The sequence below is a fragment of the Haemaphysalis longicornis genome, unplaced genomic scaffold (assembly GCF_048455015.1).
Source record: "Haemaphysalis longicornis isolate Haplotype H1 unplaced genomic scaffold, Haemaphysalis longicornis Haplotype H1 scaffold_5, whole genome shotgun sequence".
Classification (NCBI taxonomy): Eukaryota; Metazoa; Arthropoda; class Arachnida; order Ixodida; family Ixodidae; genus Haemaphysalis; species Haemaphysalis longicornis.
The window spans coordinates 40,192,488-40,216,979 of NW_027526385.1; the positions used below are offsets into that span (position 1 = coordinate 40,192,488).

At 45.9% G+C, this 24,492-nt stretch overlaps 1 protein-coding gene across 6 annotated transcripts in view; it reads left to right on the top strand.

The window, feature by feature from the left end:
• The window catches only part of LOC144138088 (uncharacterized), a 67,500-nt gene extending 58,173 nt beyond the window's left edge, over nt 1-9,327 (top strand). For all 6 annotated transcript variants that reach the window (XM_077670180.1, XM_077670178.1, XM_077670175.1 and 3 more), the window contains 4 exons: nt 2,997-3,584; nt 4,985-5,464; nt 6,755-6,855; nt 9,188-9,327. In XM_077670180.1, coding sequence (XP_077526306.1) covers nt 2,997-3,584; nt 4,985-5,464; nt 6,755-6,801 — 1,115 coding nt within the window. In that variant the 3' untranslated portion in view covers nt 6,802-6,855; nt 9,188-9,327. The remainder of the gene's footprint in view (nt 1-2,996; nt 3,585-4,984; nt 5,465-6,754; nt 6,856-9,187) is intronic.
• Nucleotides 9,328-24,492: the final 15,165 nt, after the last annotated feature.

Genomic DNA, 24,492 nt, shown 5'->3' on the forward strand with positions numbered 1-24,492 from the left:
CGGTGACAAACTATCAGCGCAAAAGGGCGAAAAAACGGCAATTTTCGGAGCGCTCCATCTCCGCAGCGGTGCCACCGGGCGCGGCCATTTTGATATGGTTAGATCGGCCGAGCGATCGTCTTTCCAGTTCCGCTCGTCTCTTTTATCTTCGTTCATTCACAAACGCACAAACGGCAGAAAAGAAAGGACACACAAACGAAGCTAGAAATAGATGCTGAAGCGCTATTGGTCCTCCGGTCGGGGCGCAGAACAACGACCCTCCTGATTGGATGTCACGGGCGCAACGCAAGATGGCGGCCGCCTGAGCTGCGTAGCGAGCGGTTTGAGTTCATTTTCGCCGCTTCGCTCGGCCGAGTTTCTGTTCAATCTATGGTATTCAACATGGACGTTATCGCGGTGGGAATGCCGGAGATAACGAGCCAGATTACGGGAAGTTGTGTGGCTCGAAAGGAGGAGGTCATCGAACGCTTCGTGGTGCGCGTGACTCTACCGTCGCCAGACCCCGGAGGGTGACGCGGTGTGCGCGCTTGCGATAGCGGTTCGTGAAGTGAACTTTTAGTCGGGTTTGCGATGTTTACACGCTTAGTTATTGCTGTGTTTTGACTGTGGGCTCGCTAGCCTTGAGAAAGAAACGGTCGACGCGTCAAACGCTGCGGCGCGCACGGCATAGCCGATGCGCATTGGAGCAGCACATGACTGGGCAACCGGTTACGATTGAACGCCAGTAGTTGTAATTAATGCCTGCGACGTTAGATTTAATCTTAAAAGCGACCTGACCAGCCATATAAGGTATAATCAAAGTTCGATATGTCGCGGTAAGCGTGCGCTGCAATGCGCGCGAGCCATATCGCCTTTCTTGCGCAACGTTTCCCGTGCACTTGTAATTTTCATGCAAACACCCGCCGCGGTGGCTCGGTGGCTAAGGCGTTGCGCTGCTGAGCACGAGGTCGCGGGTTCGATTCCCGGCCGCGGCGGCCGCTTTTCTGATGGAGGCGAAAAGCAAAAATGCCCGTGTGTACGAGATTTCGGCGCACGTTAAAGATCCCCAGGTGGTCAAAATTAATCCGGAGCCCTCCACTACGGCGCGCCTCATCGCCTGCGTTGCATCGGCATGTTAAACCCACAATCAATCAATTTTCATGCAAACAGGTTTGAGTTAGTAATATAGGAATAAAAATATGTTCTCTGCATTAAAAATGTACGTTACTGTCGCAGCATTTAACAGTGATTTTTTAGTGAAATTATTGATACCATTGCTTAGGGCATACTGGCTTTGCTGTGAGAAATATTGGATGCCTTGAATGTCAAAAGTAGTAAAAAAATATGCTCTTGCATTGAAGTTGGGAGTTATGCAGAATACTCTACGAAGCTTCAAAGTAGCTCATTTTCATCCTTGTGGTATGCAAACTTTTGGCAATGAACACCTGCACGTATGAGTACTAAGTTGCTGTGCCAGGCAAGATGATAAAACATAAAAAAAGCCAAAAATGTTCAAATTTAAGTAAAAAAAATGCTTAACTTGTTGCCATGGTGACAACACTGCAAAAGGAGGCTGTTCAGTGCGATACAGCCAACCAGCTAACCTACTTTGCATTGAAAGCCCATTTAAACCCATCTCCCCCTTCGTTTGGTCTGCAAAGTGGGGTATGTACTCTCGCAGAGGAGCTGAAAATGTTTTCTGGAAAGAGAAAGGCTGTAGAAGGCACTCCAATTTCAAGGCAAGGCATTCCAGAAGCCCCATGTTCAAAAGGACATGAAAGGCTACAACCGTGACGACTTTTGATAAGTGAAACCTATGTTGCAACTTCGGAAGCCGTTTTCTCAAAACAGTTTTTTTTGCCACCTGTGTCGCTTGTACCAGGGATTTCTTTGTGACGGCTGGGTCTATTTTGATTCCGTTTCTTGCATTACATTCCTTGATGAACAGTTCAGGTCGTGACACTCTTGGTTTTCCAGATTTGTCTTTTGTGATTTTTTTATTCAAATAATCATTCACAGTCAACATGCCTATTGCACATTAACCTCTAAAAAAATGAAAACTAAAAAACATTGTGTTGTAAAAAAAAAAAATTCTAAAACTGTCACGACCTCGTCCATTTATTTGGGAATGCAAAGCACTTCGAACAAGTTTTCTATCATGTTTTATAAGCTGAGCTCGGTACAAGCGGAACAGAAAGAAAATTTAATACATAAAAAAGTTATCAAAATATTAGTTTGAAATTTTTACGGTGTCATCACGAAAGCATTTCCAGTTGCTGTGCCAATTTTCATCAAAATCCACAAAGAAATAAAAAAGTTGATTTTGAAAGCCACGTCCCCCCTTAATGTGTTAAACGTGTGCCAACATGGCCACATGCCAAAACGTTTTCCCTTCAAAAGTTCCGTATCTTTCCATGCCAAGAAGGGCTGGGAGTTGACCTTTCAAAAATTTTGCAGACTAGTGGCTGTGCACTAATCCTGAGTTGGTGAACTGATCTATATTTGGTCAAGAAGTTGTTTAGAGGCTGAGATGCACAACTGCAAGATCGGCACGGTTTTTTATGTAGCTAGCTAGATGCATCTCTGCATCGGTAAGGAGTGTATGTGCCTGTTATGCACTCTCGTGCCAGTGATATCTGCAAAAGTACTTTCATTTCTACTGGTTAGGCTTAGAACTGCAGGGGACATTTGTGGGTGGGTTTTCTTAGCGGTGCTGACGATTATTTTCATTATGACATTTTCAATACAATTAAGTGATGAATGGAGAAAGCTAGGGCAAACTATTCTGTTATCTGCTGCCACCTTTGCAGTTCACATTCAGGAAACCGTGTTCTTCTTGTGCTTTAGTGTTTGGTGCTTGGAGGTAAGGTTGGGCGCCAGAGCCTTCCCTTCCCCTAGACATCCTCTGGACATCCTTTAGACATCCTTTAAACATCCTCTAGACATCTAGGCATTCAAGCAAGTTGAAGGCGTCATCGTGTAAAAGATTCTTCGTCCCCTCAAACACGCAACAACAGCCGCCGCCGACAATGCGGCACAACCGGCGACGAAAAAGATGACCCTGTTTCCGCGGCGGGAGCCGAAGAAGCAGCGAGCCGCTCCGTCCACCGCGGAGCCAAAGCCGCAGCAACCCACGGTCGTGGACATGGAGATGGTTTTGGAGCAGTGGCAGACCTACCTGGACACGGGCACCGTCGGCAGCATGAACGACGACAAGAGCGACAAGACGGGGGGGCGCCGATCTCGGCTGCCGTACCACGCGCAGCGGCCACTACGCCTGGCCTGCCTCTGCCGACTGGGCACTTGCCGTTACGACAAGCTCCCGGCGGCCTACAAGGAGCGACTGCACGCGGACTTTGGCCGCCTGGAGCCGTCGCGGCAGCTGCGCGCGCTGCTGGCCCGCATGCACACTGAGGGCAAGGCCAAGCATGGCGGGACGGCGCAGCGGCGCGCCAATGCGGCCTGGAAAGGCAGGTGCAAGTGGGTGTACTGGCTGCCTGCCACGCTGGGGGCGGCGACGACGGGGCAGGGCCGACGCAAGGTCTGCAAGGCGGGCTTCATGGCGGTGCACGGCATCACCGAGAAGCGGACGCGCGACGTCCAGCGTGAGTGGGCTTGCTGTTTCGCTTGACTCGTCCGTTTTCTTTTCTGTTTAGCCATTGAGTTTCATGCTAATATATACTAGAGGGAAGTCTGGCGCCAGTGTCTGGAGAGCCGCACTTCTGCGGGCGTTCAGTCGTGTACGGGGCGGGCACGTTCCACTTGTTCTTGGCATGGCTCATGAACAGTCTGGAAAGTTGCCTCTGGCTGCAAGAACGCAATAGTAGTGTAGAAGATTATTCAAATTTGTTATGAAGTTGAAGCTCCAAAAGATTTGTTTGTGAGGGAGTTCTAAGAGGCTTCATGCAAGATGAACAAGAAAAATACGCTACTTTTTTTTTTATGGCTTCGAGACAAAAAAGAAGCCTTGTGGCAAGCCGAGCCAAGTAGGCAAGGAACGTCGCTAGTTGCAATGGCGGCGCCCACGACGGCCCGCGATTGCAGTGCATGATTCGCCTCTAGTATATATTAGCATGAAACTCTATGCCGTCATGTGCCACCTGGGCACGTTCCCCTTGTCCTTGGCTTGGCTTAGGAACAGACTGAAAAGTTGCCTCTGGCTGCAAAAACACATTAATGTTGTAAAATATTATATAAGGTTGTTTTTAAATGGAGTTGCGGAACTCTGAAAGATTTATCTGTCCGGAATGATTGACAACTAAAAGCTTCATGCGAGACAAATGTGAAAAATCTCCCTCTTTTTTGTTAATTTAGGCTTGAAGAGTAAAGAAACCATGTGGCAAGCCAAGCCAAGTAGGAGAGGAACGCTGCTAGCAGCTATGGCGGCACCAACGAGGGCACGCGATTGCAGCAATTGATTTCTTTCTTGTACATACTTCAATGAAACTGTGTGTGTTCAGACCTACGCAACTGTTCTAGATATGGAGTAATTCAGGGCGCGTTGTTGTTGGAGCCTACGTTTCAGTGGTGGTTGACTTGTTGGCCTAAAACCCAGTGTGTATAACAGTCGTTACAGTTCAGACAATAACACAGAATCGTGTGGGACCTTATTGAAGGGCTTCTGTAAAGAGGACATTACCCGTAGTGGGCCCAGCAAGTATCTTTGTTTCGTGGGGAAAGCATCTACCTTCAATTTGTTTTACAGTTGAAACTTTCGTAAGCTATAATAGTTGTAGCACAGACATGTTTATGCGTAGCACATGGGGTCGTGTGTAGCCACAAGTAAACGGTGTTTTCTGTTCCTTTGTGGGGAGGTAGCTTCTACTGTAGTATGCCTGGGAAAGATATTGAAAGAGTTAACCAAATTAAAGGGATTTAAGATTCATGATTATCTTCTGGCTAAGTCCTGTGTGCGGTCAGGTGTTGTGAATTTCTTAATAACTGAAGAAGGTGTTCTTAGTGCTGTCTTTCTCGCCCAAATCTCTTTCATGCTGTCCACAACCAGTGCTCTGGATGCGGTTAAAAGCGAAGCGTGGGAGAACACCCACGGGGCAAGAGTCTGACATTGAGCAGGAAGAGTTGATGCCCGGTGCGTACACAGACGTTGAAGACGATGACGAAGAAGGCAAAGTGGCTGACGTGCCTAGCAAGTCCAAAGCCAAGCCAAAGCCGCGTCAGCCCAACAGGGGTCGGAAGGTCCTGAAGACGTCCTCCGACTCTGAGGAGAGCAGCGGCAGCGAGTCTGGGGGACCTGCCTCCTTCGGCAAAAAAGAAGCCCCGGATGATAAAAAGGATGCGGAGGAGACGTGTAAAGAAACCAAAGATGTCGAGTCGAAAACTAGTCAAAATGATGAAGAAACGGAGGTTGAGGGGGACGACGAGGCGGATGACGACGATGACGTGCCTTATGTTGACATCACGGGATTTGAGCCCATATGCTCTCTGGAAGAGGATAGCCGGAACTTGGTCCTGTCACTACCACGAGGTGAGTTAGTGCCATCGTAATGCTCCATCTGATTCCTTTAAGGGGGGGCACACTGGTCTCTTTGGGGCCGAAAAATTGCCCCCCCCCCCCCCCCCCCCCCAGCACTTTCTTGGGTATCACTTTTCTCTTGATTTGCAGAGATTTTCCTCCAAAATTTCCGTACTTGGAACAGTACCAGTTACTGATAATAGCCATAGAGGCCCAATTTCAACAAAAAACTCAGTTTTTCGTTAATTTCCCTATTCTTTGCCACAAGTGGTATTTTAGTGATAGGAAATTCTTGAGGGGCACATCCCAGTAGTGCAGCTATGATCATTTCTTTTGCACCGTGAAGCTGAATGTTTAAATCATGATATGAGAGGCAGATATTGCATTTTGAGTTTCAGTTGTTTAATTAGTGCTATTTTTAATTGGTTAACAGGAGTACTTCAAACCTGGAAGTTAGAATGTATGTAAACTTGTATGTGATTGCAACACAAAAAAGACTGCTGATTTCGCGCTGTAGCATCTTTTGCAATGAACTCCCATATTTCATTCCCAACAACTTCTGGTATCTATTTATGCCTTGCTGGTAATTTTTCGTTGAATAGTTTTTTCCTATTGTTCTCAAGAACCATCAAGGAAGATTTTTAATTAACTCATAAACTAATTACTTCACATCAAAACTAATTTGATATTTCAAATCAGCTAAAGAAACTGAACAAGCCCGTGCAGTTTCATCAAAATTCATTGCAAAGCAAAAAAAAATTTCTAAGACAAGTTTTGCCCCCTTAAAGGAAAACGGTGCTAGATGTGGAACCAGTTTCTTTACATGTTCTTGACTGTATAAAATGCCGACTTTCGTAAGCGTTAGTGAGCCAATGTTTGAGGAATTTTAGTTGTCAGTTTCTTTACGGTAGTTTTCCTTGTGTTGTCATTGAGTTAGCGAGCTCTTTCTGAGGTTCTCCATCTTCTTGCCGTGACCTTTGCAGACTTGTTTAACAAGCCCTGTATATGCTGGAAATCATTACCAATGGTCCTATAGCTGCATGCTCCTTAGAATGTTTGTTTAAACTTGCATATTTGCCAGCTATACCTCTGCAATGAGTTCGGTTTCTTCAAGCACACCTTGCTAAAACCACATCCTACCTAAACTGATTGAATGGTGTAGTTTATAAAAAGCCTTTGTAGTTGTTGTGGTATTACCTTTACATGCTGATATATTTTGTCAGGTGTGGTGTTGTACACTACTACCCTTGTGTTCGACATTACAGTGTTGTCTTTCTATTTTCTTTGCACGCACAAACGAAGGCGTCTTTGGAGAGGACGGCGACGACGCCACGGTCGAAGAAACTTGAGTCTTTTTTTTTTTTTTCTTTGTCTTCAACGCTTGGTCGACAACCCTCCCAAAGGTACTTGCTTTCTATTCGCAAAACGCGCCCGCGGCCGAGTCCCCTGCAAGCCGGCTGTGCCACGATACCTCAGAGCACTGAGTTTACGGCCTCACTGCGGCCGTCGCAAGGAAGGCCGACCATAGTAGGGCCGTTTCCAACGCAGCTCTGTCCTGCCATGCGAAACTGGCCCGCCCCCTCCCACCACCCTTGAGCAGGAATAAATTGAATGCTGCCCGATGAAACCGTTGTGGCTAGTCTCACTCTCCAAATGGCCGCTGCTCCCGTCAGCTATGACACAGCTCCATAGGCAATCGCACGAGAGCTACAGGGGTAGCTCGGTGGGAAGTTGCCTCGGTCAGCTTTGAGAAGCAGTCTTTGTGATGCCAGATTTTGCTGAAATGCAGGGCCTTGCATAGGCAGCTGAGCCAGGCTTCCTTGCAGCGATGTAATGCTTTCCGAATTTCCCTTAGCAAAATGTCATTTGTCTTCATCTGACAGAACCTTTTTATTTCGGTGGAGGGGTAACTTTGTAGTGGAGCGAGTTAAAATTTTTCATCTTGAAACTGCTAGAACAGCTCCCATTTCCAAGCCCGCCAGCGATGATCGATTTGGCATCGAAAGAACGATTCTCAAAGCTCACCGCCACACACACGTGCAAGCATTTGACTCGCACACCATCCATGCATCCTGGAGTTTTGTTTCCCTCGCTTGATCTCCACAAGGTCGAAAGTTTCCAAAATGAAAGTGCTCGCCCGAGAGATTGCGCGAGCGCTGCGTTCCTGGCGACCTGCTGCAGTGATCGGCCGTTGACTCAGTGGCCTGAGGCATCGGCACAGGCGTCTCTGGTTGTGTTCTGTCCCGCTCTCCCCGCCGCCCTGCTGCAGTGCGCTCCCTTAGGCTTGCACTGGGTTATTAATACTTTGTTGCACATTACTGGCATTGTTGGCATCAATATGCCCGCATTAACTTTTGTAAGGGGTGACTCTACCCTTGACTTGCACTGTCACGGGGTCAGTAGGCGCTGGAGGGGAGAGCTGGCGATCACTGTAGCATCTTGCCCCAGGGCATGGCTCGTAGCGCATCTATGTCATGTACAGTCTTGAGCAGTTTGAGCTGGAACGCATGGCAGAAGTATGAAAAATATAGTTGCAGCGTGGCCTAGCCACAACAAAGTAGGGTAATAGCGAGGGGACTAAAATTAAGGAATGAAGAAAGAAAGAATACTTGCTGTCTGGCCCACCTATGAAAACATCTTATAATAAACGACCTAGGGAAACATTTCAACCAGTCTGGATACATAAAGCTTTACTGGATTGCTTTGCAATGCTAGTGTAGCTGGATTATGCCGTGCATATTTTTCCGTTGTCTGTCACGTTCCAGCTTTTGCTTTTCAATACTCTACATTGCGTTATTTTATTCTTTCTTTCGGCTAAAATGTTTGCTTTGGCTCTCTGCAATTGCTTACTCTCTCCTATGCGCACTTTGTGGGCCATTCTCTGGCTCTGATCTGTACCGCTTTCACAAAAACAAGAGAGTACGAAACCTCCTTTTGAAAGCCTGCATGTTGTGCATGAATTTGTTCTTGCTCTAAAGCTGTTTTGCAAATACATTTTCAGCAAGCTAAAGCTAGCTGCATGTGGTTTCTGTGAACCACCTTATAGAATTATTCTAGCAGTTAGATTTTACATACTGAATTCTAGATAGGTTTTTCTGTATAGGCACGTAGCATACAACTTGCGTGCGTGTCTTGCCTTACTTTCATTGGAGTGTATGAGCAATTGCACTACATTCACCAATAGCGTCAATGATGAGTAGATTAGTAACTTAAGCACTCTAGTGTTGCCCATTATTTGGATTCCCTTTGGTTCCTCTGAATGGGGGTGTTAATGATTCACAAGCTTGCCCTTTCTTTTTGCAAAGCCTTTAATTTCTGGTTAGGTAGGACTACAAGACAAACTCCCCAAACCACGTAGCTAACAAGGTGGTAAAAGCACCACATAAAAGACAGCTTAAGCGATCACAAAGTCGCGAACGCTGGTTGGGAGGCTTGACAGGGTTGTGCGATTCAGTTTAAAAAGGAATCTTAACAGCGCACAGGTAGACAGGGCGGGAACACAAGTAGACACAACAGTGCTTGTTGTGTCTTTTTGTGTTCTTGTCCCGTCTGCTTGTGCGCTGTTTTGATGATGGACCATACTGGCCCGGCGTTCAGCCTTTTTGGAGTTGGAAAGAAATGTTGTAGTCAACATTAAAACTCCTAGCTTCTGTTGAAGAGCTTGTTTAACGATGCACCTTTTGTTAATTTTCCCCTGTCCTGTTGCTCTTTCGCTCCCTCTTCAACTCGAAACAGGTCTGGTGCTGTCGTGGAACATGACGTTCAACACGCTGTACGCGGACATCCAGACCTACCAGCTGTACGCCTACCAGGAGACGAACAGCCCGCCGGCCACCTCGCACTGGAAGAAGGTGGGCGACGTGCGTGCCCTTCCACTGCCCATGGCCTGCACCCTGACCCAGTTCGTGGAGGGCCACAAGTACCACTTCGCGGTGCGCGCCGTCGACGTGCACAACCGGCTGGGACCCTTCAGTGACCCCTCCAGCATTCTGCTCAAGTGAAGGGGGAAGAGGATGCACGCTCTCGTTCTCTCTTCACCTCCTTGCTTCTGGGCAGACATGGGAGTGCTTTGTGTGGTGTGTCCGGTTTTTTTTTTTTCCTGGCTCATCGTCGAAACTGTTCCATCATAGAGCGGACTGAAGGAAAACTGCAGTGTGGCTGGGTGCAACCGCCAACACTGGGTGTTACCGAACTTTGTAGAGGACACTCCTTCTCTCTTCGTCATTTTGTCATGACTGAACCCATCTCCTCGCTCCTGCATGGACATTGGGAGCACTTTGTGTTGTGTCTATTTGGTTCTTCTGATTCGTCGTCAAGCGAGCTGAAGAAAAACTGCAGTGCGATACCGGGTGTCTGGTGTTGCCAACGTTTTTGTAAAGGGCGCACCTCCTCTCTTCGTCATCTTCTCATGACTGAACCCATATCCTTGCTTCTGTGCGGACATTAGGAGTGCTTTGTGTTGTATGTCTGTTTGCCTTTCCTGATCTTTAGTGACTGCCGACACCGGGTGTCTGGTGTTACCGACATTTGTAGAGGGCGACTGCCGACGCCGGGAGTTTTTGAACTGACCTGTGCAAAACACTAGTGATGAACATTGGTGGTTTCTGGGACTGGCGTTGACGCAGTGTGCCCACCAATGCTCAGGGCACTTGGTCTAACATCACCAGTGTGAGGGGGTGTTTTGGTGTGTTTTCATCTGCCGTGAAGGACTACACCGCCTGAGTGGTATTGAGAGTTGCGGATGCTACGCAGTGTGTTTTGTGCACCGAGATCCGACGTGCACGCAACGAGAACTGAGTTGAACAGTGTTTTCACAATGTCTTGGTGCTCTACACGCTGTTTCATTGCAAGTGGAATGGGAGGGTGTGCGCACAATGCCTAGCCTCTTTTTATCATCCATTCAATCACCTGGCTCAGCAGCTTGGCTCAGATAGTCAAAAAGTTTTTTTTGTGTGTTATTGTGGTTGTCTTTGTAAGAAACCAATGCTGATGATGTCATTTGGGCATTTAAGCCACGCTGCAATAATAACTCCCGACGTTTGACACTGATGTCACTTTTAGAGCTTAATTCCTAGCCTGAACTCTGTTTTCAAATTGGAGGCTGAAGCTTTAGGCTGAAGTTTAGGGAACCAGTTCTGAAAATATAGAAGAAAAGAAAACTTTTCAGGGTGTTTTTAGTTGCATAGGGTGTTTTTAGTTGCATGTTTTAATAAACTGCGTAGATGGGAATTTTTGTTTAGGTTCATCTCACACGAAACAAGTGAAAGTCTTGATGGAAGGCATGTAGGCTCCCTTACTTGGTTTAATAACATCAACATAGTTCTTGTTTTCAAGCCCAAGGTTTCGGGCTTATATAATGCTGGAGTTTCCTGTGAGCACGAAAGTTCTATTAGTTTGCTGCTGTTGTCAAGTCTGGAAAGAAGGCTTTCACAGTATGTGGCGCAAACGCTTGATACCTAACACTGCAAACACAATTAGTTCTCCATTTCAACCTGGTAGTACAGTACAGCATGTTGTAGTCCGTGCACAGGAGGTTGAGCACAGGTATTGCACCTTGGCTCACAAATAATGGCGGTTGTAATGGAAAAGCTTGGCGTTGTTGGAATATTTTTTTGCGTTGCTGGATGTAGATCAGGTGAGTTTTGTTTGTTCTAAGAGATACACCCTTCTCAAAGTGTCGCAGTCGGGCCATTTTTTTTTCCTTTTTCATTTTTAGCGCTCACGAGTTTTCACTGTCTCAAGTGAACGTGTTTGCCTTGTAGAAGTACTTTTGTGTTGCTGAACTCAGATCAGCTGAGTTTTGTTCCTGTCCCAAGAGGTGGACACTTTTTGAAGTGTTGGGCTGAGGCCATGTTTTTGTGTTGTTTTTTCTTTTCAGTTTTATTCCTGTCTCAAGAATGTGTGCTTGTTTGAGACAATTCACTTCATTACTCACTCCATTACTCTGTTTGAAAGCTTAAGTTCTTGATAAGCTTTCATTTTTCTTTTTGTTCTCTGGCATTGTGTTGAAGTCAATGTATGTAGTTATATAACAAGCTGAGTTCGTACCTGGCACTTGCTGTGAAGAAAGAGCTGCGAAAAGTTCTGGCAGTTTTTGTATTGCCCGTTGTTGGCCAAGAGAAATAAAGTTTGTTCTCGACATTTTAGATGGTCCACAGCCCTGTGTCCATCTTTTTTGGGGGTGGCTTTCAGAGCATTTGCAGGGAACAGAAGTGGACTTCACAGGACTTTTTTATTTTTCCACTTTGAGCCAGATGCAAGAACTCTGCCCACATCAGGGAAGTAAGAGTGGTCTGGAGTTTGGGGTGCTAATATGCAGTGCACCTGCGCCATTTTTTTATTTCGCAAAGGTAAGCTAAGCGATCGAGGTAATCAAAGATAACATGCCAACTAATGCTCAATATGTTAGTCTTGATACCATCACAATTGATGCTCAATGTGTTAGTCTCAGTGACATTGCCTTGAATGTGTTAGTCCCAGTGACATTGCCTTGCATGTTCCACATGGTATTGCTTACAGCAGTACCTTCTGAGAGATCACTGCGGCGGCCGCTTTTCTGATGGAGGCGAAAAGCAAAAACGCCCGTGTGTACGAGATTTCGGTGCACTGTAAAGATCTCCAAGTGGTCAAAATTAATCCGGAGCTCTCCACTACGACGCGCCTCATCGCCTGTGTTGCGTCGGCGCGTTAAACCCTACAATCAACCTTCTGAGAGATCAAGGTAATCAAAGATAACATCACAACTGGTGCTCAATATGTTAGTCTTGATACCATCACAACTGATGCTCAGTGTGTTAGTCTCAGTGACATTGCCCGGTATGTCCCACATGGTATTGCTTACAGCAGTACAGTCAACCAAATCTTTAGCGTGCGCGAGCTGCGAATTTTCAATCTTATGACGCTGTTAGAAAGGAACAGCCCAGTAGATGATGGGCATGTTTGCAACTTGGCTTCCGACCTGTTTGGAAGTCGACCTGTTTGAAATTTGGCTTCAGTCACACGCCGCTTACGCATGGAAAGTCGCCTCCCCTATAAGCTAGTTAAAGATTTGGCCGGCTGTACCTTACAAAATAGTGTTTTTGTTACGCCGCTTTTTCCAGTCTTGGATGGTGGTTCCGGGCATGAAGAAAGGATTTTACAACTGACTGAGGAACCATGTGTACAACATACAAATTAGCTTTATTCAGATAATAGGGCAGTTATTAACATGCTGCAGTTGTGTTCAGTGCAAAAATGTGGTGGTTTCGGGCATGAAGAAAGGATTTTGCATCTGACTGAGGAACCATGTGGACAACATACAAATTAGCTTTATTGAGATAGGGCTGTTATAACCTGCTCACTTGTGTTTAGTATAAAGGGAGGTGGTTCTGGGAATGATAGGGTTTTTCACCTGACAGGAACCATTTGGACAACAAATTTGCTTTATTCAGATACTTGGGCACTTATTAACGGGGCGCATTTGTGTTTAGTGCAAAACGTGGGGGTACTGGGCATGAAGAATGGGCAGGAACCATGTGGACAAAGCCAAATACAAGTTTGCTTTATTCAGATAATAGGGTAGTTAACTTGGTACACTAGTGTTCACTGAAGGGTGGTAATTAAAGTCACGAAGAAAGGATTCTGCATCTGACTTTGAGGGATCATGTGGACAACATACAAATTTGCTTTATGCAGATAATAGGGCGCGCGCCCTAGAGACAATGTTGCTGGTCCCTGCTGGTTTATGGCCAAATTCCCAGCTAGGCGCTGCTGGTCCCAGTTGGGACCGGCTGGGACCAGCAGCACCTAGCTGGGAATTTGGCCATAAACCAGGAGGGACCAGCAACCATTTTCTCTAGTTCTTGGTACACTTGTGCTTAGTGCAAAGGGGGTGGTCCTGGGCATGAAATGATTTTGCATGCGACTTTGAGGGACCATGTGAACATACAGATTTGCTTCATTCAGATAATAGGGTAGTTCTTAAGGAGCCATGACAAAACACAAGTTGGGTTTATTAGAAAGACTGCTTATTCCCAATAACAATGATACCAATATAATCGAAATCTTTGAACAAATAACGGAGATGTGAAAGAAAATGTGTGAAGCAGTCGCGACCCCCTAGCCAATTTCCCGCAACTTTTCTGTGATGTCACGGAACCTTGTTTGTGCGATTGGCAGCCGCCTAACTGACCTGTGGCAACGGCACATGACTGGACGTCGGTAATGGGGCCTCTAGTTTCATTTGACCGCACCACTGGAATGCTAACGTGCAGTTAACGCACTGAAAATTATGTTTTATTGTTGGCTCGTATGACGTCATTCTTGCTCATAACATGTCACTGTGGTGCAAAATTTGGAAGTTTTTAAATACTTGCTTTTTTTCGTTAAAAAAGATCTTTTGTGGCTGTGAAGGAGCTGAGTGAGATACTGAATCCTAGTTCTTTCAAATTAAACGAAGTTGTATTTTCTCTTCATGGCTCCTTAACTTGGTACACTTGTGTTCACTATGAAGGGTGGTGGTTCCGGGCATGAAAGGATTTTGCATCCGACTTTGAGGGACCATGTGGATAACATACAAATTTGCTTTGTTCAGATAATAGGGCAGTTATAACGTGCTACACTTGTGTTTAGTGCAAAGGGTGGTGGTTCTGGGCATGAAAGGATTTTTCATCTGACAGGAACCATTTGGACAACAAAGTTGCTTTATTCAGATAATTGGGCGGTTATTAACGTGGCGCATTTGTGTTTAGTGCAAAGCGTGGGTATTCTGGGCGTGAAGAAAGGGCAGGAACCATGTGGACAAGCCAAATACAAATTTGCTTTATTCAGATAATAGGACAGTTATAATGTGCTGCACTTGTGTTTAGTGCAAAGGGTGGTGATTCTGGGCATGAAAGGATTTTTCATCTGACAGGAACCATTTGGACAACAAATTTGCTTTATTCAGATAATTGGGCAGTTATATTAACGTGGCGCATTTGTGTTTGGTGCAAAGCGTGGGGGTTCTGGGTGGTTCTGGGCGTGAAGAAAGGGCAGGAACCATGTGGACAAGCCAAATACAAATTTGCTTTATTCAGATAAAAGGGTAGTTAACTTGGTACACTTGTGTTCACTGTGAAGGGTGGTGGTTCCGGGCATGAAAAGGATTTTGCATCCGACTTTGAGGGACCATGTGGACAACATACAAATTTGCTTATTCAGATAATAGGACAGTTATAACGTGCTGCACTTGTGTTTAGTGCAAAGGGTGGTGGTACTGGGCATGAAAGGATTTTTCATCTGACAGGAACCATTTGGACAACAAAGTTGCTTTATTCAGATAATTGGGCGGTTATTAACGTGGCGCATTTGTGTTTAGTGCAAAGCGTGGGTATTCTGGGCATGAAGAAAGGGCAGGAACCATGTGGACAAAGCCAAATACAAATTTGCTTTATTCAGATAAAAGGGTAGTTAACTTGGTACACTTGTGTTCACTGTGAAGGGTAATTACAGACATGAAAAGGATTTTGCATCCGACTTTGAGGGACCATGTGGACAACATACAAATTTGCTTATTCAGATAATAGGGCAGTTATAACGTGCTACACTTGTGTTTAGTGCAAAGGGTGGTGGTTCTGGGCATGAAAGGATTTTTCATCTGACAGGAACCATTTGGACAACAAAGTTGCTTTATTCAGATAATTGGGCGGTTATTAACGTGGCGCATTTGTGTTTAGTGCAAAGCGTGGGTATTCTGGGCGTGAAGTAAGGGCAGGAACCATGTGGACAAGCCAAATACAAATTTGCTTTATTCAGATAAAAGGGTAGTTAACTTGGTACACTTGTGTTCACTGTGAAGGGTGGTGGTTCCGGGCATGAAAAGGATTTTGCATCCGACTTTGAGGGACCATGTGGACAACATACAAATTTGCTTTGTTCAGATAATAGGGCAGTTATAACGTGCTACACTTGTGTTTAGTGCAAAGGGTGGTGGTTCTGGGCATGAAAGGATTTTTCATCTGACAGGAACCATTTGGACAACAAAGTTGCTTTATTCAGATAATTGGGCGGTTATTAACGTGGCGCATTTGTGTTTAGTGCAAAGCTTGGGTATTCTGGGCGTGAAGAAAGGGCAGGAACCATGTGGACAAGCCAAATACAAATTTGCTTTATTCAGATAAAAGGGTAGTTAACATGGTACACTTGTGTTCACTGTGACGGGTGGTGGTTCCGGGCATGAAAAGGATTTTGCATCCGACTTTGAGGGACCATGTGGACAACATACAAATTTGCTTATTCAGATAATAGGACAGTTATAATGTGCTGCACTTGTGTTTAGTGCAAAGGGTGGTGATTCTGGGCATGAAAGGATTTTTCATCTGACAGGACCCATTTGGACAACAAATTTGCTTTATTCAGATAATTGGGCAGTTATATTAACGTGGCGCATTTGTGTTTAGTGCAAAGCGTGGGGGTTCTGGGTGGTTCTGGGCGTGAAGAAAGGGCAGGAACCATGTGGACAAGCCAAATACAAATTTGCTTTATTCAGATAAAAGGGTAGTTAACTTGGTACACTTGTGTTCACTGTGAAGGGTGGTGGTTCCGGGCATGAAAAGGATTTTGCATCCGACTTTGAGGGACCATGTGGACAACATACAAATTTGCTTATTCAGATAATAGGACAGTTATAATGTGCTGCACTTGTGTTTAGTGCAAAGGGTGGTGGTACTGGGCATGAAAGGATTTTTCATCTGACAGGAACCATTTGGACAACAAAGTTGCTTTATTCAGATAATTGGGCGGTTATTAACGTGGCGCATTTGTGTTTAGTGCAAAGCGTGGGAATTCTGGGCGTGAAGAAAGGGCAGGAACCATGTGGACAAAGCCAAATACAAATTTGCTTTATTCAGATAAAAGGGTAGTTAACTAGGTACACTGGTGTTCACTGTGAAGGGTGGTAATTACAGGCATGAAAAGGATTTTGCATCCGACTTTGAGGGACCATGTGGACAACATACAAATTTGCTTATTCAGATAATAGGACAGTTATAATGTGCTGCAGTTGTGTTTAGTGCAAAGGGTGGTGGTGATTCTGGGCATGAAAGGATTTTTCATCTGACAGGAACCATTTGGACAACAAATTTGCTTTATTCAGATAATTGGGCAGTTATTAACGTGGCGCATTTGTGTTTAGTGCAAAGCGTGGGGGTTCTGGGCCTGAAGAAAGGGCAGGAACCACGTGGGCAAAGCAAAATACAAATTTGCTTTATTCAGATAAAAGGTAGTTCACTTGGTACAACGATATTCTAGTAACGTTGACTTGGTACACTTGTGTTCACTGTGAATGGTGGTAATTACAGGCATGAAGAAAGGATTTTGCATCTGACTTTGAGGGACCATGTCGACAACATACAAATTTGCTTTAATCAGATAATGGGGTAGTTATTAACTTGGTACAATTTTGTTTAGTGTGAAGGGTGGTGGTTTCGGGCATGAACAAAGGATTTTGCATTTGACTTTGAGGGACCATGTGGACAACACACAAATTTGCTTTATTCAGATCATAGGGTAGTGGGAAGGGTGGTGGTTTCGGGCATGAAGAAAGAATTTTGCATCTGGCTTTGATGCACCATGTGGACAACGTACAAATTTGATTTATTCAGATACGGGTTAACCCGGCCGCGGGCGCGCTATAACAAGATCGCTTTGCTCGAAATATCACTTTATTCGAAATTTATTCTGGTCCCAACCCAAACGCATGCATTTTAGGCCGCATTACTCGAAGGGCTTAACCCGCTTAGAGTGAAGTGGCGAGCGGAGGCATGGCCGAGCGGCGGTGACCCAGCGGCGAGTCAGGCTGCCAACATGGCGGGTCAACACCAGCTGGCCTTTCCCCGGCGATTTTCTCCCCACCCAACTAGAGCTCACATTCTGGCCCCCACCCTCTACTCCTTTGGAATGCCGCTTCTGTGAGGCTCCGGGCACGCTTTACCACATTGTGTGGGGCTGCGAGAAGAACCCCAACCTACACCCCCTGCCCTTCCCCTCCCCTGAGCACTGGGAGAGAGCACTGACCAGCTCGGACCCTGATGACCAGCTTTGGCTGGTGAAGAGGGCTCAAGAAGCCGGACGGTCTCAAGGGGTCCTGGAATAAGGACTCTTCCCCAAGGCGAACTCCGCCTCCTCCTCCTCCAGCCGGTCATGCTCGATTCGTGCCAACCGACTTCAGAGAAACGGTCGGAATGCGCGGTAGGGTCATTGAATTTAGTTCCTAGACATTGGTCAGTGGCGTGGACCCAACTCTGCGCGAACACCGACATTCGATCGAGCAGTGGAATTAGCACTTTCGTCGACAACGGAGCGCCGAAGAACTCTTGTTCTGCAAACTTCACTGTTGCACACCTCGGAAAAAAAAAATTTCTCAAAGATAATGCAAAGCCCCTATGGTGCAAAACCGTTCAGTTGTCATGACTCATGATGGCGCTGTGCACCCAGAATGAGCGGTTAATCGTGTTTTGAGCGCAACAAACACTACCTCAGACCCGAGCCACGGCTTTGCAGCGCGTTCCTCCGCAACACTTGCGCAGCGTTCCGTTACGCTCGCACGCCCTGCTGTAAATTGGCCACAGCCACTGCCACTTTTATAGGCGGCGACCACAGCCCAATGCAAGGCTTGGTCAAATTGGAGCAGGGGTTGTTCGCGCCCGACAAGAACTTGAAACAGCCAAAGCTCACCGCCTTTTTTGCACCAGAATAAAGATTTTATTCACTGAAGACGTGTTTTGATTCCTTGCAGTTGTGCAATTAAAGCGCAACTGTGGTCGCTTATATCTAAATGCCGCTTATAACGAAATTTTTCGAAATTTTGCATATGGCTTTGAGGGACCATGTGGACAACATCCAAATTTGCTTTATCAGATAATAGGGTAGTTATTAATTTGGCACACTTGTGTTTAGTGCGAAGGGGTGTTTCCATTAATAAAAATTCTACTTTCATACTACACTTAGTCTTATGACACATTGTTTTGGGGCATATAATGGTTGAGCAGCTGTTGGTATGCTGGCTGTGGGGCGGAAATCAGGACATCTCCATCTAACCAACCTGAGCAAGTTCACCAGTGAATAATGTGGTTGTGGATGTCTGTGCTTCGGTTGATGAATCTCGGATGAGGCTTCTAGTTCTCTCAGTAGACAATTTTAGCTCAACTCTGTTCCAAATTACCAAAATTTAAATACCTTCCACACTCTTGTGGGATTTGCGAAGTTTGGTGTTCAGCTGTGTTGGGGTTGACGCTGTTGAATTGTAACGACTAGTATCGCTATAGCTCATTTCCCAAGCTGCCTGCATCACTGTGGGGGCTACATTGTTGTCAACAGTCCTCCCACTGAGCACCCCTTACTCACCGCGAAGGGGACCCTGAAAGGACATTTCCGTCTCCCGTCTCGGCAGTTGGAATGGGAAGGCCCTATTGTCGCTTTCTTTCACGATGAGTTAGGCGCCCTCAGTGTGAGGATGGTTGACAACAATGTAGCCTTCACAGTGCTGCATGTAGCAAGCTACGTGAAGCACTGGGGAGGCCAGAACTATAGATAAGCTTTCAGAGTCATCGTAATCATCATCATCATCCCCAGCATATCTACCCACTGCAGGGCAAAGGCCTCTCCCATTATTATCCAATTATCCCGGTCCTGCGCTAACTGCGACCAATTTATCCCCGCAAACTTCTTGATCTCATCTGCCCATCTAACTTTCTGCCGCCCCCTGCCACGCTTGCCTTCTTTAGGGCTCCACTCTGTTACCCCTCTACAGAGTTACAGGGTTACAGAGTATCGGTACTCTTTCTTCCTATTAAACCGTGCCGCCGCCATGATCATTAGTCAGTTCGCATCCCGTGACATTTGTTTACACTGCGATGGTTCATGGGCGGCGCCATTTTGTTTATGCGTTTTAGTCGGCCAACTATGGTGGGCTTAGCTTGTCCTCCCTGCTCGACGGCTGCGCGCACTGATGTCGTTCCGAATACGAATCAAAGATAACGCGTGTAACTGTATTTCAGCAGCAGACGTGTATCCGAAAATGCCGCTTTGCTGTATCTTCGGCAGCGTACGTTGTTAACAAACGATCCGGTCGAAGTTAGCGGCGAGGCCGTAGATGCGGCAATCTCGCGACACTGATGAACGACAAAATGGCCGCCGTTGCTGACTGGCGTGCCTCAGACAGGGACGATACTCTGATACCTTATCCAGTGACACTAATAGTGACACTAATAGCGACCTCCACGTCACAGACGGGACACGATCGGTGGGTAGAGTCCATAGCCAGAAGTTTTTTTTTTTCGGGGGGGGGGGGGGGGGTATGGTCTTTTTTGTAAGATGACATGTCATCACCCCGATACAAAGGGGAAACCAATAGAAATCATCATCATCATCATCATCATGGGTTATCAAAAGGGCAGTTTTGCCAATACGAACATTAAGCCTGGCTTTCGCGCTGCCTAGAAAAAATTCGGAGGGTGTTCTATTACTGGGCAGCATACAACGGGGAAAGCCAACTTAGTGGCACAAAGCTCATACCGATCACCTTAAACTCGGCTTCACCACTAAACACATGCATTGCTGGGAAGACGTTTTCAAGAGTCATAAAAGCCAACTCATTCGAAATATGAGGTCCTAGGACCGGTTGTTAATTTTTACAGCGAAGCTGTCTATCGCTAGGATCCAGCAAATCGCCTCCCACGACAGACCGAGGGTAGACCAACAATTTTCAGCATATAAAAAAAAACGTTATAAGGAAATATCCCTTATTCAACAGCATACCTAAACGTGAGGATGATTTGAAGTCACGCAAAAATATTCAGGGCTTCTTGGGTGACCGTACTTGGCAAAACATGCTGTTGGGCTAGTTGGGCATGCTGTTAGGCATGGACGCTTAGGGGAGGAGCGCGAAAATCACAGGAGAGACGATCTACATGCGCACGTGTTTGTTTGACCTTCCTCTGTGTATCTGATCATAGTATCATGTTGCCATCTCAGACATGTAAATACGGGAGTTGGTGGGGCCCCATGTCGACTCATAATTGCGCTCGGATATCTCCATTGCGCAAACCCGAAAACTTCTAGAAATAGGATTCTGTGGGGTTGCTATGCTGCTCACTCTTACCCTGCGTATTACGGAAAGCCTTGCGTTCTTCTCTAGTGTTTTCCAAATGACGGGGCTTGCTATTAGGGGCGTAGCCAGAGGCGCGGGAAGGAAGGGGGGGGGGGGGTGCTTTGGTGTCAGAACACCACCTGAAATTTTCTGAGCGTCGCATTCCTTCCTTTCGCTGTCTTTCGCCTATTCTATTTTCACACTGAATAGATATCCTTTAATTTAAGAACAAAAATAAGAATGGTGTCGCTTATTAAAGCAAAAAATACTAAACTTTTGTTGGGTCGCAGGGCATTTTTTTTTCTTACCGGCGGAGTATAACACCCCCCGAAAAATATTTCTATCTACGCCACTGCTTGCTATAGTCTGGATCCCTAGAAATTCAGTTGGTCTACCGTACGGGGACAAAGGCGTGTTGTGGCAGCGACGAAAACGTGCAGAAGCAGCACACCTGCAAACCACAGCGCCCTCTCAGTGCATTGTCACCATGTTTCCCGCTAAGATAATTTTAAGGCAGCGTCTCCTGCCACGCGCGTGGCAGCAGCCACGCCCCCCTGGCAACGGCTGCTGCCACGCGTGACGTCATAATGACGTCATAACATTAATAATTGTAATTATTTTGTGTAGTGTAGTCCGAAATACACATTTTTTTTATTTGCAGTACAAAATAACGCACCATTGAACTGCTAAAACTTTTCTAAACAAACAATTTTTGTTTTTGCGGGAGCAGCCGGCGATGCTGCTGCTGCTGCCAGCTGCCGTATCGCGCACATGGAGTCGCGTATCCGAAAGCGTGACGAAGCTCCGATTTTCTCGGGCCGACAACGTAGATAAACCGGAGTTCATATTGTTAGAAGCACTATCTGAAAACGTGAGAAAGTTGCTTGTGATTATGTATTGCGTGGGGACCCAGCCAGCCTTTCCAGACCGCAGCAAAATAGCCGCTCTCGAGTAATGTTGACCTGTGACCGCTTGGTTATGCTTGGTGTACGCCGATGGTACCTGCGTACAGTTTCAGCGTACGTGAGACGACATCGCACAGCCGACTGGCCTCGTTCGAACAAGCTACGTTCCACACAAGAAAAGACACCGTCCGAGCGTAATTCTGTGAACCTTCCGACGCATGTCGGCGCGGCGGCATCTACTATCAACAGGTTGCACCACGGCAAGTCCAGAATGCTTAAATGGGCGACCTGAAATCGCGGTGTGTGTTCTCGAAATGAAGACAACTTAGCAGCGCCAAAAGATAATCAGAATGTACAGTGCCGAGGACGAAGGGTAGTGGCGGCAACCGTTTTTTACTAGGCACATGTGCGCATTACAATTACAGACAATTGCGCCGAGAATAGGAAAGGTAATCTTTGGTGTCCCCACACATGTACCACGTACGTACCACTACAGTAGATCTCCTCTTCTGAAATATTAGCAAGGAAAACTCGAAAATCGGGAAGTTCTTATTTTCTAGTGGGCGAAATTGTAGCTTAAAATTTGTTTTACACCCACGATACGTTTTATGAGCAGAAAAGTCTTGTGAGCATGCGCCACAAGGATCATAATTGCGTGATATTCAGCGCTTAAAAAGATTTCCTAGTAGAAACCAAATACTTCGTAGTAGGATACATGATTCTACAACAGTTTAGGACCTGCGACCTTCAAAAGGTAGACTAGCTAGACGCTTCATCTCATAGCCACTGCACTGGTATAACTTTCACATCTCACTGTACCGTGGTGTGCGCTATGTTGGCCAGACTTGACTGAGTCCCTCATGCAAAGGAAGTTAATTCAGGACACACACCCAAACGATAGGGTCAGAGAAGAGGCTGTAGAGACGGCAATAGGAAGGGTATATGCTTGGCTGGCCATCATGTCTAATACACCTACATGCACTCCAGCATATGAAAACCTATGGGTTCTGCACAGGCTCAATAAGCAACGTCAAAGAGAATCTTAAGATGTGCCTGGAACGTGAAAGCATCTACGGATTGTTTGTGTAAACAGGTATAAGCAGCGAGCATGCTGCAAATGTAATTGATAGGCAAACGTCAAGGCTATCATGGGGCGAATTTAACAAAAAGAAATGGTGCAAAAGATCCCAATTTCAAACTACATTGATGTTATATGTGCATGCACTATAAACACAGTCATCAGTATGTTAACTGTACGTAAACACTCACGTGATACGATCAAACGGAACTAGAGGCCCCACTGCAATCGCCCAGTTATGTTTCTTTGCAGTGGAATAGGTCGGTATCTGTTAGTCGCACAAACAAGATTCTCTGATGGCATGGAGAAATAGCTGGAAAGTGGCTATGGAGCTCCAGCTGCTTTACACATTTTCTGTAATACCAGTTATTTGTTTGAAGTTTTGCAATAAAATTGATCTCAGTTGTTAGTCTTTTTAATTAATGAACGAAACTTTTCATGGCCACAAAACAGTGGTCGATAAACAAATGCTCACTTTCTTTGGTGGCTTGTAACGATTCACTAGAATTTCACATGGCCAACCCAAGGAATCCATGGCTCGTACACTGCAGGGTAGTGCTAGTCTCCAAAAACATTTGCCAGGACGACTGGAAACTAGTGCGGCCCACAGGCTCCATAGGTGGAAACCAGTAGCCCAACCACAGTGCCATAAAACAGCTAATGAATGGAGTGAGTCTCTGCTAAATATTAAGCAGGTTCAAAGGGTAGGTTCGCATTGATAGATTTTGTGCCATCGTTCACTGTGCGTAGATTAACTATTTAACGGGCACAATAGTCATTTTTGTTATTTCGGACAGTTGAAGGGTTGCCTAAATGTTCTTTAACAAAACAAAAAGTGAAAGCTCTCAGGGATTTTAAAAACATTGTTTAGCCTCTCCAGCAATTGTCCCAGCCTGAAGGAACTCAGCTGATAGTTGGTGCCGACTGTCGTCCTCGCTTGCTAGATCCCTGACCAAGCACATGAATGCAGTGACTAAGAAAGATGGTGACCAAAGTGAGAAGAGAAGGTGGATCCCGTACAACAGCCCTTGATCATCTAAACACCAGAAAAAAGCGCCGATGACTCACAGGCCACGACTAGGGCGTTAAAATACCTTTTGACATACATTTACAGGGCATTTACAACCTTTTATCAAAAAAATCTTGATTACACACACTCCCTCCATGGAAGGGGTTTGTTTCTGACAAGGTCGTTGAAATTTGTTATTAGTGACAACATAAACTCATCATTGGTCCCTTTCATTCAGCACACTTACGGGCTTCGTTTTAAAAACCCTGCTGTTTCTATTTCACGTATAAATGAACTGCTTATGCAATATTCTCTTATTTACCTATGTTCGAAGTAAACTGTGTTATACCGTAAAATGTGATGTGCCGAGTGCATGCAGGTGTAACATTCTTCAATGGGACATGCAGAACATGAAGCTCAGTGCTGATAAACTTAAATCAGGGAAAATAAAGCTTCCCATGTTGCTTCTTTATTTTTGTAACTATTCTCTCTACCAAATACCTTGGTGGTAAACTCAACTAAGCTCACCTTTTCCCTACACTCTTAGCCAAAAAGGACTAACGGGGCATCGGCGTTACTCCTTTCGGGGACTAACTGCGTTGCCACTAGAATTAGTCCTTTTTGGGACTAACGGCAAGGGTACCAACTGTTAGTCCCTCTACACTTCGTCCCTTGATGGTTCAACTGTTGGTCCGCCATAAAGACTAACTGTTGGTCCCTTGCAGATCAACTGTTAGTCACCCCTGTTAGTCGACTGGAGACCAACCGTTGGTCCTTTGAGTACCAATCGTTAATCTTCCCCATTACTCCCCCTAGACCAATTGATGCTTTCAAGACTAAATGTTCATCCCTGCAAATGCTCCCCTCTGGATTAACCGTGCATACTAAAAGACGATGTGCTGGCTCGTGCAAGTACTCCATGAGTGACTGTCGTTCCATTAG